Here is a 15626-nt window from a genome sequence, read left to right as displayed (position 1 = left end):
AATTCTGAAAGAAACTGACCCTTAGCTGATATAAAGCTCTGAATCTGTCTTCTTCTATACAGCATTAGGCAAACAATTCTTACATGTGTGCATTTTGTACCTACTTAGACAATCTGACCACTCACTGCTCCTTTCCTTGGTTACACATGGTGAATGTCATATTTGTGTCTCAGATGTAACAGTGAGGTACGCTGTTGTTTTTTAGTTTGAATGTAAATCCATCTGTGTCTTTCAGGCAACCATCAATATTGTATTTGACCGTGTGGGGAAGACTGATCCAGTCACAAGAGGAATTGAGATCACTGTAAATTATCTGGGAATACAGTTTGATGTGAGACTTTATTAATTCTTACAGCCTTTTCAGCAATTCTTATCTAAATAAATAAAGTCATAATGCTAAATAAATAAAGTCATAATGATAGGGAGAGAATGATACATCCCTGAGAAATCTTGACTTCTGACTTATTGAGGAGGAAGGGAAAATGCACTATGAACTTTGCTTTCACGCTGATTTTATGCTGGAATGGTAAAGCGATCTTGCCAGAGAGGCAGAGATTTGTTTGTTTGTTGTGAGCAAATGGAAACACATTAGTCAATTTGCTTAGATTGTTACATTTACCTACACAGTAATTATATTTTCTCTTGCACACAGGTGTTCTGTCATTTACACTTTTTAAATATATCCCTGTGAATATGAGGTTCTTTGTGATTGATGTAAGCTATATTTATTTTTCATATGTGTTGCAGTAAACAATCAGTAATATATTTGTGAGAATGTCTGTTATAGAAACCTGTCTACCATGGGTGTCTGTGCAATTAGAAAATACAAAGACCCTGAAGCTATATAATGTGGTGTAAATGGGGCTGGCATTAGAGTTTTAATTGTATTCTTCTTGTTGATACAGGTGAAATTCTGGTCTCAGCACATTTCTTTTATTCTTGTTGGAATAATCATTGTTACCTCTATCAGAGGATTGTTAATCACACTCACAAAGGTAAGGGCCAAGATTCATACCTGGTTTTGGACCAGGAAAGCTGTTATCAGATCTTCTGCTGGGAGAAGCACTGTGTATACTTTCAATACACATTTGTGTTTTAAATATCTGAATACAAATAGTTGGAGATGGAGGCAGGGAAGAAAAATATCTTCTACAGGATATTTCCCCGCTCAGTCTCTGTTGTTAGTACTGTCAGGAGATACAGATGTAAATGTAAGCAAGGATTCAAATTAATGCTGTAGCCAGGGCTTATTAGTAAGGTTGATGAGGTGGTGATTACAAGAATTTAAATTGCTTAATTTGAGCTGCCTTAGGACTGGAAAAGACATTAGATCAAGAGACATGTGACTCGTTGTCTTGACCTGGCTTTTGGTACCTAAGCTTAATTTCAATATTTATTGTTATAAGATTTTTACCACATGGTGCCACTGGCTTAGGTAGATTGATGTTTAAGACTGAAGATTCTGGAAAGCAGGATACAGGCAACCCTCCAGAAAGTATGATTTTAATTGCTTTCTTAAATGAAAAAGTATTGAATGGTATGTACCATTCTAAGGCACTTGACTTATATGACTGCTTATTTCCAGTGTGGTTTGTTTGTTTTTATCTAGTTCTTCTATGCCATTTCCAGCAGCAAGTCCTCCAACGTTATTGTTCTGCTTTTAGCACAGATAATGGTGAGTATGTAGAACCATGGATACACCTGTATACATTTATGCACGGATGCATATTGTATGTGTGTGTGCTGTTAAACATCATAAAGTCTTGGTTTGCTGACTGGTGTGTCCTGGTTTAGGCCCATCAGGGAACAAAAGACCATGATTAGCCTCAAGTACCTAAGAGGCTGAGAATTGCCAAAGGGCAGGAAGAGCTTAATTGCCGCTTAAGGTTCAGGACAAAACAGACCAGGCTATTTGGCTTGGGGAAGAAAACAGAATTTAATGCAATACCAACTAAAGAATAACCATAAAACCCCAAAACATAACCAAAATAAAACAACACAGAGTAGTACAATGATGAAGAGTCTGACCAGCCCTTTAAGACCATCTTCTCCCTTTTTCCTGGGCTCAGAGTCCTGATCCTGGTGTTTTTACCTCCTCCCCTGAACAGCCTAGGGGGGGCAGGGAGTGGGGGTTTCAGTCATTCCCGATAACTTCTGCTTTTGTCCCTCCTCAGGACATGTGGGCTCTGCACTAGTCCTCTCTGCACATCCGTGGGGTACCTCACACGCATGGCAGCCCTGCACAGGCTGCTCCGATGTGCATTTATCCCAAAGGCTGCAGCTCCTCTCTGCTTCTCGTGTGGGGCTGCTCTGCGGCGTGCAGGCTCTCCAGCACGGCCTGGGCCATGGCCTCCCCACACACTGTCCTTCACCCATCCGGGCTCACTCACATGGAGCTGCTGGTAACTCTCAGTCCTGCCATGGCCCTGCATGGGTTGCAGAGGTACAGCCTGTGTTCTTGCTACGGCTGGCGGAGGGGTCTCTGGTCTATTGCTTCTCCCTCCTTCCTCCTTCTCTGGCTGTAGAGTCCACGTGGTCGCCTCCATCTTGTATCACTCTTACACCTCCTGCCAGCACTTCAAATTCCTGCCCCTAAATAGTGATGGCAGAGGCGCCAGATTGGCCCAGCCGGGCCAGAGGTGGGTCTGAATCCAGGAGCCGGGGGGAGAGTCCAAAAACTCTTTACCGGGTCTTCACTGCAACCCGCTCCTGCTGTTACCAAGCAAAAGGTGCTCTTTGCTAAACCATGACACCTGTGTTAGCCATATAGCCAATTGTGAAATAATACCTACTTCCACTTTTGTAATTTCCAGGGAATGTACTTTGTGTCGTCGGTGCTGCTGATCCGGATGAGTATGCCTCTGGAGTATCGCACTATTATTACAGAAGTCCTGGGAGAGCTCCAGTTCAACTTTTACCATCGTTGGTTTGATGTGATATTCCTAGTTAGTGCTCTGTCCAGTATCCTCTTTCTCTATTTAGCACACAAACAAGCCCCAGAAAAGCATATGGCTCTCTAAGAAAGGGCTGCAGTCATGCACTGCCCTCCGTCCTTTCAACTGCATTGCTGCAATTCCTGTGGACTGCAAAACTTGAAGAGAGCCAGGACTATTCTGTGTGTTCCAGCAGTGTAGCTGGCTTTTTGAACTTGCACACATGTCATCAAACTCTGTGGCTTATTTTGTTAAGGTGACACACCAAGATATGAAGAGGATACATGTATTGAATGTTAGTTCATTGCCAAGGTATAAGAGCACTCCTTGGTACACCAGAATCTAAGGGCATCACAACTTGCATGGTAGGCTGTCTGAGGTAAGCACTCTGACTGTTAGAATAACGTCTTCGTAGAGGGCACCAAGGAAAAGTGATTTTTTTCTTTTGAAGATCAGCTCATAATTGGGATTCAGAGGACAGCAGCTCTGGAGTCGAATGTTTGAGTCTGTGGAATTAAATAAGTTATTATAAAATCTCATGCAAGCATCACAGTTGTTTTTTGTCAGCTTCAAAGATTTGGCTGGAAGTGAGCTAGAAAATGGCTAGAATTTGCTGTCTGCCTGGCAGAAATGAGGTGCAGAGGTTTTCACTCTGTATGGAGTGTATGCTATTGTGTATTACTGTACCCAGTGTCCTTAGTAGCTGGAGGTATGCTCAGTCTCAACTTGGTTTTCTTTCCCTGCATAAATAGAACTGAGGTTTTGGATTATTCTTTGCCAGAGCTCTGTGTGAAGTCAAAGACCACATCTATGCCTTGTTTACCTGACATGTTACAAATTTGTTTACCTTATATGCTATAAATTGGATGCTCCCCACAACCTGTGTATTCTTCTACAGTAGCCCATTTCCCCTTCTTGATGTAATTCAAGGCATAAAAGTAAATTTTATTTATGTAACTTAAACTTGTAGCTTCTCATAGCCACTAGGCTTTGTTTAAAAATTGTTCTGGGACATAAATCATGGATGATAAAGAGTAAGAGCCAGGTGGGGAGCAGCTCTAAACAGTTTATTTGCATCTTGTCTTCTTTGCACAGTAAGGAGGCATGGTATACAGCAGCAGTATTACAGAGCCATTTATGTCACATTCAAGACAACGTGGTGGTAGCTTGGAGTTAGAAGAACCTGCATGAATGAGCTATGTACACATCTAACTACCATGATCCACAACTGTTTGCAGAGGAAAGGGAATAGTGCTTTAAATATGTTGAGTTACAAATCATGAAGTTAGCTTAATATTTGAAAGAAATTTCTGTGCTGTTGGCAGGAGAAAGGAGTGTAATGCACAGAGTACATTGGCTTATGCTATTTCACAACAGTTGTACTGCTGGAAGGATAGCATAGAAGAGTTGCCACAGAGATTGAGTCGATGGACTGGAATTAGGGGGAGAACTTGCCTCTCCTGGATGGGGAGAAGTCAGTTGCTCTTTATTAAGAGCTTATCCTTAAAAGGCTAAGGTGATTATCAATCTATCAAACATTTCAGCTTTCTGCTGCAGTATACTTTATTAGATACTTCTAGTTATTACTTTACAGAAGTAAGTGACTAACTGTCCACAAGGCTGAAAGCCAGTGGAGTACAGTTGCAGTGTGTTAAATGAATGCAAGTTACGCTTAACTGTTTATTTTGGGCAGCTGCATTTTGGCAAGAGACTGCAGTCCTTTACAGGTATGGCACTGCTAGGAATAGCCAAGTTCTGGGAGCTGTAGTAGCAAAGAATGATTGAAGAAAGAGGAGGTTCCTTGTTTTGTTCTCGGTGTAGTTTCTCTCCTCACAACTTTGTGTCATCATCGTTGTCGCTGTCTGCTCTTGTAGAGGCAGCTGATCGTGAAGAGGAGGAAGAATTTGCCTGCAGAGGAGCAACAAACACATTGTGATTATTTTTAGTTTGTAAACATGCTCGATAGTCAGCAGTGTTATGAAGGACTCCTATTTTCATCTGCACTAATCATGTACTTGTTTGGATGGCAAAATGAGCCAACAGATGTGATTTTTGTTGTTGAAGTGCTTTTTTGTTAACTACATTTAGAGAGAAATTTGTTCAATAGAGGTTTCCTATTATTTAATTCCTATGCCTACAAAAGAGTGCTAGCTTCAGAGCTGCAAAATGCATCTTGGTGACTAAGAAACGTGAAAAAACTTGCAGCTGGACATGTGCAGACAACGTTAATGAAAAACAGAGATAGTGTTGGTCTTACTCTTCATGCTGTCTCTTCTGTGTGATCAGGCTGACTGACTACACAACGGGTTCAAAATGACTGTTTCAAAAATAAATACCTTCCTGTTTTTCTGACTCTGTCATGCTTCACATTCTTTCTAATGGCATGAAGTGAGTAAAATAAAATGTCATCATAAGCTGTCAGTTTCATTTCCCTCAACAAAATGATCTGTTTTGAAATATTTCACCTGATTTCTCCAAAAGTAGTTTATGTATGGTGTATTTTAGTCACCTTTTTCCCCCTGCACAGTCAGGATTGTATTGTCTGTTTCCCATCTTCGTTAAGGATTATTGTATCTGGATTGTCTTGTTCCATAAAATCTCTTGTATGTGCATCCTCTCTGTGATATAATCTTACATTAAAGAAACTCACCTGTATTACGTGTAGGGAAACGAAGAGTTGTTTATGGTAATGAGACCACAGCTTTCCTTTGAATAACATAGACTGACTTGTAAAAATCCAGGCTCAGGTTAAAAATCTTAGCTCAGAAATACATGCTATCTGAAAAAGGTTCTTTTCCTGTACCCTAGATGATTCCTCAACATCTGCTCAGTGTGTATTACTCACCCTTTCCCTTGGTTCGGGTGAGTTTCTCTCTGGCTCTGATGAATGGTTTTCTGTATAAGCAGGAGTTTCAGATGTGTGGACTGGATCTGCCATGGAAGCTGTGATGGGAATGTTCTGGCCCTGGAAGTATTTGTAGGCATCTTTGCTGCACACCAGTAGTGTTAGTTGGTCACCAGTATCTTTGATTCTTGCCACCACTTTGTCATAGGATTCATTTATCACATTCACCCCGTTCACTTCCACCAAAAAGTCATTATTTTCTACACCTGCTGTGTCAGCTGGCCCATGGTTTTTTACCTGTGAAGGCAAGTTTAAACTGGTATTAGCATAAAGCAAGTTCAAACTGGTATTAGCATAAAACTTGGAAAGCCATAAAGATGCGTTAACAACTGATGGTTAGCTAGACTAGTGTGTTACTTCTTTCCTTAGAAGGTGGCAAAATAAGCATGAGGAGATTTCTGGGGCAGAAGTGATTTGGAAGAGGCAATAAGCCCAGGCATAAGGAATGTCTGCATCTTAAATCTCAAAGTGATTGGTTCCATCTTGATTTTTATAGACTTTTGTTGGGTAAATATGGCACTGGAGTCATAGAGACAAGTGGAAAACTGATTTTCTTATTTGTGGGTCCCTACCCAGTATCTTTAAGGTTCACTGTGTTTCAGATTCCTTAGTAATGAGTGGAAACCCTCCTCTGAAGAAAGCTGAAGGTACAAACATAATTTCACACAGTAGAGATTTGACTTTTGCTGGCTGTGGAATTCAAAGAAGGGGAGTAGAGCAGGGTTAAGATGTTTTTCTTCCATTTAGAATGTTCTACAGCCAAAAGGATCTATTTAAGTTACTAATTTTAGCATGTCAGCCTCAAGAATAAAAACAAAAACCATGGAAAAGCTGGATTCCCCTTTCCTCTGGATGTCTAACAGAATGAGGTATGTTTTTCTGGTGCTTATTTTTTATCTTGGTCCTACAGTGTCAGTCTAACTTCACAATTACAGCTCTGATCTAACAGCACTGGAGAAGAGACTTGTCTTTTGTGGCTCTTCTTGAATGTATTTGCAGGACAGAAAGGAGGAAGCTGTCTGACAGACTACACTTGAGCTTTTCTTTGTTCCTCACTCTAATTTAGTACCTCACTGATGAACAGTCCAGGCTTGTTCTTGATCATGTTTAAACTGAAGCCAAATCCACTAGACCCTTTCACCATCTTGCAAATTCTTGGCTTGTGGTTCACTTTCTGCTCGGTGTGCAACTCCTCCATTTTAGCTGGTGTTTGATCTTGTGCTTTGTAGTAGTATGAAAAGGGGGAAATTTGGGCCTGAAAGAAAGTGGTGAATAAAACCTTGTTAACATTAAAACAGCTCTTGTGAAATCTATGTTAGGCTTTCATGCTCAACATATTTTGGTTGAAACTTTTTTAATGATTCAGACTTGAGCTGCAATTAAGAACTTTGCTATGAATTTCTGAGTGCAAAACTAGTGTTGATCTATGTGAGAGGGGAATTTTGTTACTTGTTCATAAGTGGTTACCCAGCTGTATAGCTCTGAATTTACTGTCTTAAACTTGTGGTGTATTTAAATTTAGAATTGTTCCAATAGTGCCTATAAAAATCTGGAAGAGCAAAAATTTGAACATTTAGTGATTTGCTGTGCAAGTGCAAGGAGAGCTGCTGAAATATGGGTGTATCTTGGGCATTTCCTGCAAGTTGAAGAAGTGTCTGTCAGAACAGACTGGCTGTTCCATTGCTGCATGTGTTTTTTATAATGCTAAAATATCAATTACTAGCAGTAGGATGCATTTTCTTACCAGTTTATACATGGCATCAGTCTCCTTATCCATTACCAAGAGTGTGGTTTTTGCCTCAGACTGCTTAATTTTTCCAGCTACACTTTGATGATCCAGACCTTCCACTTGCTCGCCATTCACAGCTACTAAGATATCATTGTGTTTGAGACCTGCCTTGGCTGCTGGGCCCTCGGAATCAACATCCTTAATTCGATGTTCTAAGATAAGAAGGGAAAAAAGATTGATGTGAAAGCATGTGTTTCATAAGTTTAAAGACATTAAAATGCATGGCAAAGGCTAATTGTCAGAGTTGCACTTCAGGTTGAGACCATTTCCCTGATGACGCCTCTTTGCAACATGTCCATAGAGGCTGCTCACTACATATAAGAATGTCCTATAAGAAAAACATTGAGGTGCTGGAGCATGTCCAGAGATGTGCAATGAAGGTGGTGAAGGGTCTGCAGAACAAGTCAGCTGAGGGAGCTGGGGATGTTTAGCCTGGAGAAGAGGAGGCTGAGGGGACACATGATCACTCTACAACTACCTGAAGGCGTGTCGGAGTGAGGTGGGGGTTGTTCTCCCCAGTAATGAATGACAGAACACAAGGAAATGGGCTCAAGTTGCACCAGGGGAGGTTTAGATTGGATATTAGGAAGAGTTTTTTCACCAAGAGGGATGTTAAAGCATTGGAACTGTCAGCTCAGGGAGGTGGCAGAGTCACCATTGCTGGAGATGTTTAAGAGACGCATAGATGAGTTGCTGAGGGATGTGATTGAGTTTAGTGACGGGCTTCACAGTGTGAGGTTAGTGGTTGGATCTTTTCCAACCGTAATGATTCTGTGACTTCTAGATCACCAGTGAGAAATGAAACAGAATCAGGTCTGCAAACTTTGTACAGGAAGAAACTATAGTGAGTGTCATGACCTGTGAGTTAACTTAGTTCTTACCTCCAGTATTTTGTTCCATCCGTAGGTAAAAGCCATAACCGTTTTGACCTTTCTGGATCTCAATAAGTCGTGGTTTGAAGGGCAGCAATCTTAGGCTGGCACTGTCTTTGCTCAGTACCATCTTCTGGCTTTTGTAGTAGTGGTCTGTTTCTTCATTTGAAAGCAGAAACATAACATGATTTCCAGACTGCTTTACCTGTGATAGTACACGTACAGTTTTAAGATGTCATCCTTTCAACAATGGTAGATAGTTTGGTAACTGGTGATACGTGGTGGTGTGTAGGTACTGTTGATAAATAAGCCATAAATGTAGACTATAAGTTGAATTTTTTCTTTTTTTTTTTTCTCCAGTCAGAAATTTGGACCATGACAAGATCCATCATGTATATGATGAAGTTTTCTGTACTATGTATTGTGTTCCTGACCTCTATGGAATTAGCTGTGTTGTAATTTCTGTTCAACCTCTCCAAATCCATCCTTCTTTTATTCTTGTCTAATGGATGCCCTCTTTACTGATTTTAACCAATGTCACTCTGCTGATGGTGTTGCAGCAGCTGAGCAAAACACAGGTGCTGCATGGTTCCATAGTTAGTAGGGTGCACTGTATTGTGATACTGGAATGCCAGGGTGTATATATACTGCCGGTCTCGTGGAAATCTCTTTGGCTCCAGATGCGTTTTAGTAGTGCCAATAGTGGAAAGCTGGAAGCGTCATTAGCAACATTCTTTGCAGCTGAGGACAGGTAGTGAAATACTTGCACAGTAATTTTCATTAGCTTTGGACTTGTTAGCAGGAGAAAGGAACTACTGTCTAAAATAATGGATTTTCCCTGTTCTGTGCTAATTGTTTCATCAGAGAGTGCCTGCCCTGAAAACCACATCTGATTATTTTCCATGTTACCATTAGGAGTATTTCCAGGACTTCCAGGAACAGAGCGTGATTTATTTAAAAGGGTTCCTGGCAGCAGCATACTTCTGTTATTTAACATTCTTTGGCCTGTCTTGATGGTAGTATTTATTCAGAGTCAGTTCAAGAAGCTGTTGACAACAGAGCCAAAGCAGACGGGTACTCTGCCGTGTTTTACTGTGAAGCATTCAAATCATTCAGACCTGCGTCCTCAGTAACCCTGAGATGTTGTAGTGAAAGTGAGCCAGAACAGAAGATGAATCAGTAAGCAAACAATTACCTTTTCCACCACTTCCTTATGTGTGTCATTTTCCACGTTATTTCCATTGATTTCAATCAGGCGATCATTATTTTGGACACCAGCCTTTGCAGCAGCTCCTTGTGATGAAAGCTCTACTATGAACAACCCCTTCTGTCCTAAAATAAATGAAAACTCATTACACAGCGTAAGTCACTGAAATATGCCTATGTTTAACAGTTAAGGGAATTCAGCACTGATATCCTTGGAGACGCTTGGGTTCTGCTATGTGCAGATTATGGTGGCACCACAAACCTTCCACACAAACACACCTCTCTCTCTTATTCTGTGCTGGAAAAATCACTTCTGTGAGTGAGGGAGGCATTTTTTGACTATCTGCAGCTCAAAACATGTAATATTCTACCAAAAATGTCAAAGGGGCTCATTGAGATAACTGAAAAGGATTTGATTCTTGCCCCTGCCACCCTCCTCCAAACTGAAGTTTCTTGTTTTATACATTTCATAATTTCTCATGTTTGGAAGCCTTCCATGCTTTCTGAAAGTCTGTCTTTACAAGTGATGCTTTCCAGAAGACTTGCCTTTCTGTTGACTGGCCTTGGAAGAAAGGTATATGTGGAAGAGGTTCACAATCCTTTCCATTCTAAATGAAATGACTTACAAATTGTGAAAAATGTTACATCTGTCTAGAACCTTGTGTGCTGATTCCTGGGGTGATTTTGAGGAATGGAACGGGGCTTAATGTAGCATCTTGTTTGTATATCTGATATTTGAGTAGGGACTGCAAATTTGGTTTTGGTAAGTGGGCTTAAATAACTAGCTGAAAATAACTTACTCTTTCTATATCCTTTTTCCCCCCCAATCTTTTCTCCACCCCGTAAGAAATGGGATCTTTGGAAAACCATGCACCGCATATGCTGTACAGAAATGGACTAGAGATGGATCTCAACTCATCTCATTGCTTCTCTCTTTCTGTTGGCAGGCGCAGTTTGTGCGTCCCATTGGCCCCCACGTGTTAACTGTGGTTGCTTCTGTCCTTGCTGCCATATACACCATCTCTTCTCCCCAGGCTCTCACCTTCTGTGCTTTTCAGAGAGAAGCCATAGCCTTTGTCCTCCTTCACTAGGTAGCAGAGCCGGGGTTGTGGAACTGCAGTGATCGCTCCATTGGCCATGGACATTGGTGGGGATTGCTGCTCCTGGTGCTGTCCTGTTGACAGCTTTTGACCCAGCTCTTCCAAGTTCACTCCTTCTTTTTCTGCCTTTTGATAGGATGCATCATCCAGAACAAGAAGTACAACAGAATTCCCGCTGTTTTTGATGATCTCCACCACCTATAGTGGACAAGGTGAAATGTCAAGCAGGTGTGACAGTGATTGTCCTATAAGTTCACCCTTAGGAAGGCTTGCACTATCTACTGTTTCTGAGGTCTCATCCCTCTGTTTATGTGCTAAGGAGGCACCTCAAAGATATTTCATGCCCATGGTGGGCAATGAATGATGCAGGTTGATACTCAGAGCAGTTGACTCAGCTCTTAGATTTCCTAAGCTAAGCTACCGTAAAAAGTGGAAGAGAAAGTGTCACATAGTGGCAGTGGATCTTGGTAATGTGGGAATGGTGTGGATCACAGACTAAACAGAGACATACCTGTGCATGTTCCTCCTTGTCTACAAACACACCATTAACCCTGAGGACTCTGTCTCCATCCTTCAAGCCAGCCTCTTCCGCTGGGCTGTTCTTTTCCACGCTCCGGATGAGATGCCCTGCTGTGTTTTGCTCAATACGGAGGAAAAAGCCGTAGCTCTTTTCGGGCTTTTTGGTCACTTTACACTCTCGGGGCTGGAGAGCAGAAGTCATCTCTACCAGACAGGATGGAAAAGATATGTGTAAGTAAAACCAGTAAGCTTACCTAGGCATTTTCCCTCTAAATGCATATGGAGACAGTTTGCTCCAGGATTCTTGGGGTTTTGTTTCCCAGGAAATCCAGCTATGCAAAGTTGAAGCTAGTTAGTAAGGCTAGAGTGAACAAACCAATCCCTTTTCCCTTTCTCTCTTTGCTTTTCTTGTCTCCCTGTCTCACATGAAGTTAAGCAAGATGCAGAACTGGAAGAAAGAAGTTGTCTTCTTGTGATAAATTGTGAAAATTCAGGTGTGGATTTGATATAAGTAAGGCTTACAGACAGAAAATGATGGCAACACAAAAATATTGGAACACTGTAGGAAAGTTATGTGACAAAATGTGATTCCACAGCATTGCATAATGGTCAAAGATGGAAGGGACTTCTGGAGATCATGTGGTCCAACCTCCTAGCTCAAGCAGTGTCACCTACAGCCAGTTCCTCAGGACCAAATCCAGACAGCTTTTGAATACCTCTGAGAAGGGAGGTGCCGTTACCTCTTTGGGCAACTTGTGCCAGTGGTCAGTCACTCTCATAGTAAAAAAATGTTCTTACATTCAGTTGGAGCCTCCCAAGTTTCAGTTTGTGCCCATTGCCTCTTATCCTATCACTAGGCACTGCTGAAAAGAGCCTGGTGCCATCTTCTTTGCACTCTGTCTTCAGACATTTTTATTTTTGGTAAGTTTGGTGGATTCCCTCTGAGCCTTGGCTTCTCCGGGCTGACCAATCACAGCTTGATTAGCCTTTTGAATTTCACCAAGGATGGAGGCTACAGCTTCTCTGGGCAACCTGTGCAGATGGGTGAGCAGATGGGGTCAAGGAAGGACCTCCTTATCCAAAGCAGGCTTTCCTCTTTTTATTTATTTTCCCAAAACTTAATTTTGTTTAGCCAAAATATATTGTAACAGGACTGTTAAGGAGTGCAGGGCTTGAATTGTAAGGTGGAAGCAAGGACTATAAAGGAACTAGAAAGACCTTTGTCTCCACTTACAGAGCTTTTTTGCTTCTAACTGTTCAGTATTTCTACATCCCAGCACTAAACTCATACTAAATGGAGCACTTGCTTGATTTCTGTGTCCTTTAGAAGTTAATGGTAGAGTCAAAGTTCTTGAAGCTGTCCAAGTTTTCCTCTGCCTCTGAAGCCTCATTAAACATTATTTGACTCTGTTAGGAAAAGGAGCTAACAGGTATTTCACTTTGGTATATCATATGTGGGACTTGGGTAAGATATGAATGGAGATATGTGTTTTAACAAAAGTGTGGAATATTCAGACATACACCTACTGAATGTGCCATCAGGTAATCACTTGCTGGAGAGGTAGTTCAATACTGCCTGATCTGTGTGGAACAAAACAGAAGAGCTGAGACAGTATGTGTATCTTGCAATTCAAACATGAATGCTGGGATGATTATAGAGCCTCAATTTGCTGCCTGACTAAAACTTTGTCTCCAACTCTGATGACTTTAGTGATGACATGAGATGTAATCAATAAAAAAATGTGACACTGGGTGAGAAAGGAAAGATTCAGTTTGGTTTAGAAACAAGAGGCTGGTGAACTGGAGCTGCATTTCCAGTCAGTCTCTCCAGGGTGTCATGTTACTTCCCCAGAGAATTTGAGGCCAGCTGGTTAAAGAGTATACTTGATGCTGAGGATTGCTACCAGATAGCTGTTAGGCAGTGACCTTTGTCCTCAGGCAGTTTTGAAGCAAATCCTCCAAGAAGCTGCATCAAGGTAAATATGCCAAGGACTAGAAGGTGTTGGGGATCAGATAGTAAGGGTTTTCTGATTCTTGTGATACCTGATGAACCTGATACCTTTACATGATTTGAGTGGACTGGCTCTGTGACAAGCAGAGAGCAGTGGATGCTATTCACCTTAACTTTTGCAATGGCTTTGATACAATCTCTAATAAAATTAGTGTAGCCAGTTTGGTGTCATATATTGAGTAGGCAGGACTGCTAGATGATGCAGAAAACTGGCTGTGCCACTAGGATCAGAGGGATTTGATCAGTGGTACATAATCTATCTGTTGACTGGTTATTAGTGGCATTCTTTAGAGTTGGTGCTGGGACTGATCCCATTTAACACATTTATTTATGATACGGACAGTGAGACAGAATACATCTTCAACAACCTGATAGATGATACCACAATGAAGGGGAGCAGTCAATAGCCTGTAGGTTAGGCTTGCTATTTAGAGAGGCCTCAGCAGGCTGAAGAAATGGGATGACAGGAACTGCATGGAGTTCAACACAGAAAAGTGGGAAAATCCTCACCTGTATCTAGAGCAGGCACAAGAGTACAGGCTGTCTGCTGGCTGGCCAGAAGGTAGTGTTGCTGAACAGCACTCAAGTGTCCAAATCGCCTGTGAGTCAGTGGTGTACCTTTGCCATGAAGATTAACCATATGCTGGGTGGTATCAGAATGTAGCCAGCAGGTCAATGGAAGGGATTGTGGAAGTGCCTCTGATTGGCACTTGTGAAAAACCATATGAGTACTGCCTCCAATTTTGAGCTTCCCAAGATATTGATATATTGGAGCTAGTCCACTGAGGTGACTTAGGTTTTGAAGCATGTCATGTATCAGGAGTCTAAGAGATCTGGGTTTGTTCAGTCTTGGGAAGAGAAAGTAAAGGGAAGATTGTCTTAACTGCCTAACTAGATTGTTAGAGAGAACACAGAGCCAGACTCTCCTTGGAAGGTAGGATGAGAGGCAACAGGCTACAGCAAGAGGAATTCTGATTGGACAGCCACAAGGACAGCTTTTCATCCTGAAGGCTGTCAGATGTTGAGAACAGGTGCCCAGAGAGGCTGTGGAATCCATGTCCTTGGAGGTACTTACCTGGACGGGACCTTGAGCAACCCGATCTAAGTTTGCCTTGTTTTATATGGTGCATTGGACCAAATGACTTCCAGAAGAGAACCTAAACTCTTCTATGCTTTTAATGATGTAAAGAAACTCTGGTTTTGGTGATGCATTAGCACATATACTACATACTGAAAGTATGCAACAGTTGTGGCTAGGGAACAGCTCCAAAGATACTTTTCTTAGGAACTTCTGCCAGTGATGACAGAGAAACAAGACAAATGAAGAGAACTTTCTCTAGATGGAAAGTCCAGGTAATTATCAAACTCGATTTATATTTTATTAGAAAGTTTTTTTTCCCTTCCTCTCTCTACTGAATGAAGTCAGTTAAAAAGACAAAGTTCCATTGGGGAGATTAGGTGTTAATCATAGCTTAATAAATACTAAGAAAATTAATCTGTGTGCATGTTTAAGATTTCTTTGCAGCTCTGTGGTTTTTATTATCTTTTTTATCATCTGTGTGACTAATGTATGTAGGAACTGACCTTTTTTTCTTTTCCCTTTTTTTAGAAGTAGCTGTCAGTCAAATCCTTCCATGATAGCAACCTACTGCAGAACCACCTCTGTGGCTACTCATGCTGCAGGCTCTTTGCTATTGAAGCTGAAAGTGCATTGCTGGTTAGTTGGGCAGCATGTAGAACAGTATGGATATGGATATGTGGTGGGAGTATGGCACAGATGTCACAGAAGCTGGAGAATATGAGGAATTTCAGCATGCAGGGATAGGAAGTCTGCAGGTTGTGATGCATTTGTTCCCCTTGGTCAGGTAGGTGCCTTGTGCTTTTTTGAGTCTCTATAGTTGCATAGAGACTAACTCTATGTAGGAATGGATTGCCTTATTATCTGGGTGCTGTTTAGAATACATCAAATTGTATTGATCACAACTACAACACAAAGCAATTTTTCCTGAAAAGCACTGGCAAATCTGTGCTAATTGTTGAAATTAACATGCAAAATCAATGGTACACAAAGCTGAAGAAATGGTAGACTTTCATCACAAAGATCATTTCTCAATATTTAGAAATGTAGGGAATGTTCCAGTGCACTGCATTCCACTCCTTTTAATCCATGAAAGCTTTGCATGCAAAATTACTTGGATTCTTAAAAGTAGTTTTCTAAGGGAAGAGGGATTAGCAAAAAAACAATTTATTACCTGTATGTCTGTGTGGAGCAGTCTTCACAGGAATTCTCT

At 41.3% G+C, this 15626-nt stretch overlaps 2 protein-coding genes across 3 annotated transcripts in view; one reads left to right on the top strand and one right to left on the bottom strand.

Moving 5' to 3' along the window:
- LOC104556361 (Golgi pH regulator) overlaps positions 1-5285 on the top strand; it is a 22276-nt gene extending 16991 nt beyond the window's left edge. For both annotated transcript variants that reach the window (XM_062002707.1, XM_062002699.1), the window contains 4 exons: positions 236-331; positions 906-995; positions 1610-1675; positions 2814-5285. In XM_062002707.1, the coding sequence (XP_061858691.1) occupies positions 236-331; positions 906-995; positions 1610-1675; positions 2814-3020 (459 nt within the window). In that variant the 3' untranslated portion in view covers positions 3021-5285. The remainder of the gene's footprint in view (positions 1-235; positions 332-905; positions 996-1609; positions 1676-2813) is intronic.
- Positions 4696-15626, bottom strand: PDZK1 (PDZ domain containing 1). Its single transcript, XM_010200194.2, has 9 exons — positions 15588-15626; positions 11317-11528; positions 10748-11003; positions 9695-9831; positions 8509-8704; positions 7583-7779; positions 6908-7093; positions 5779-6075; positions 4696-4841 (listed from the first exon to the last, which is right to left on the bottom strand). The coding sequence occupies exons 2-9, from the start codon at positions 11524-11526 to the stop codon at positions 4764-4766; spliced, it is 1557 nt and encodes a 518-aa protein (XP_010198496.2). The 5' UTR covers positions 11527-11528; positions 15588-15626; the 3' UTR covers positions 4696-4763.

This window comes from Colius striatus, chromosome 1 (genome assembly GCF_028858725.1).
Source record: "Colius striatus isolate bColStr4 chromosome 1, bColStr4.1.hap1, whole genome shotgun sequence".
NCBI lineage: Eukaryota > Metazoa > Chordata > Aves > Coliiformes > Coliidae > Colius > Colius striatus.
Note: the sequence above shows the minus strand (reverse complement) of the source record. Positions and strands in the feature narration are given on the sequence as shown.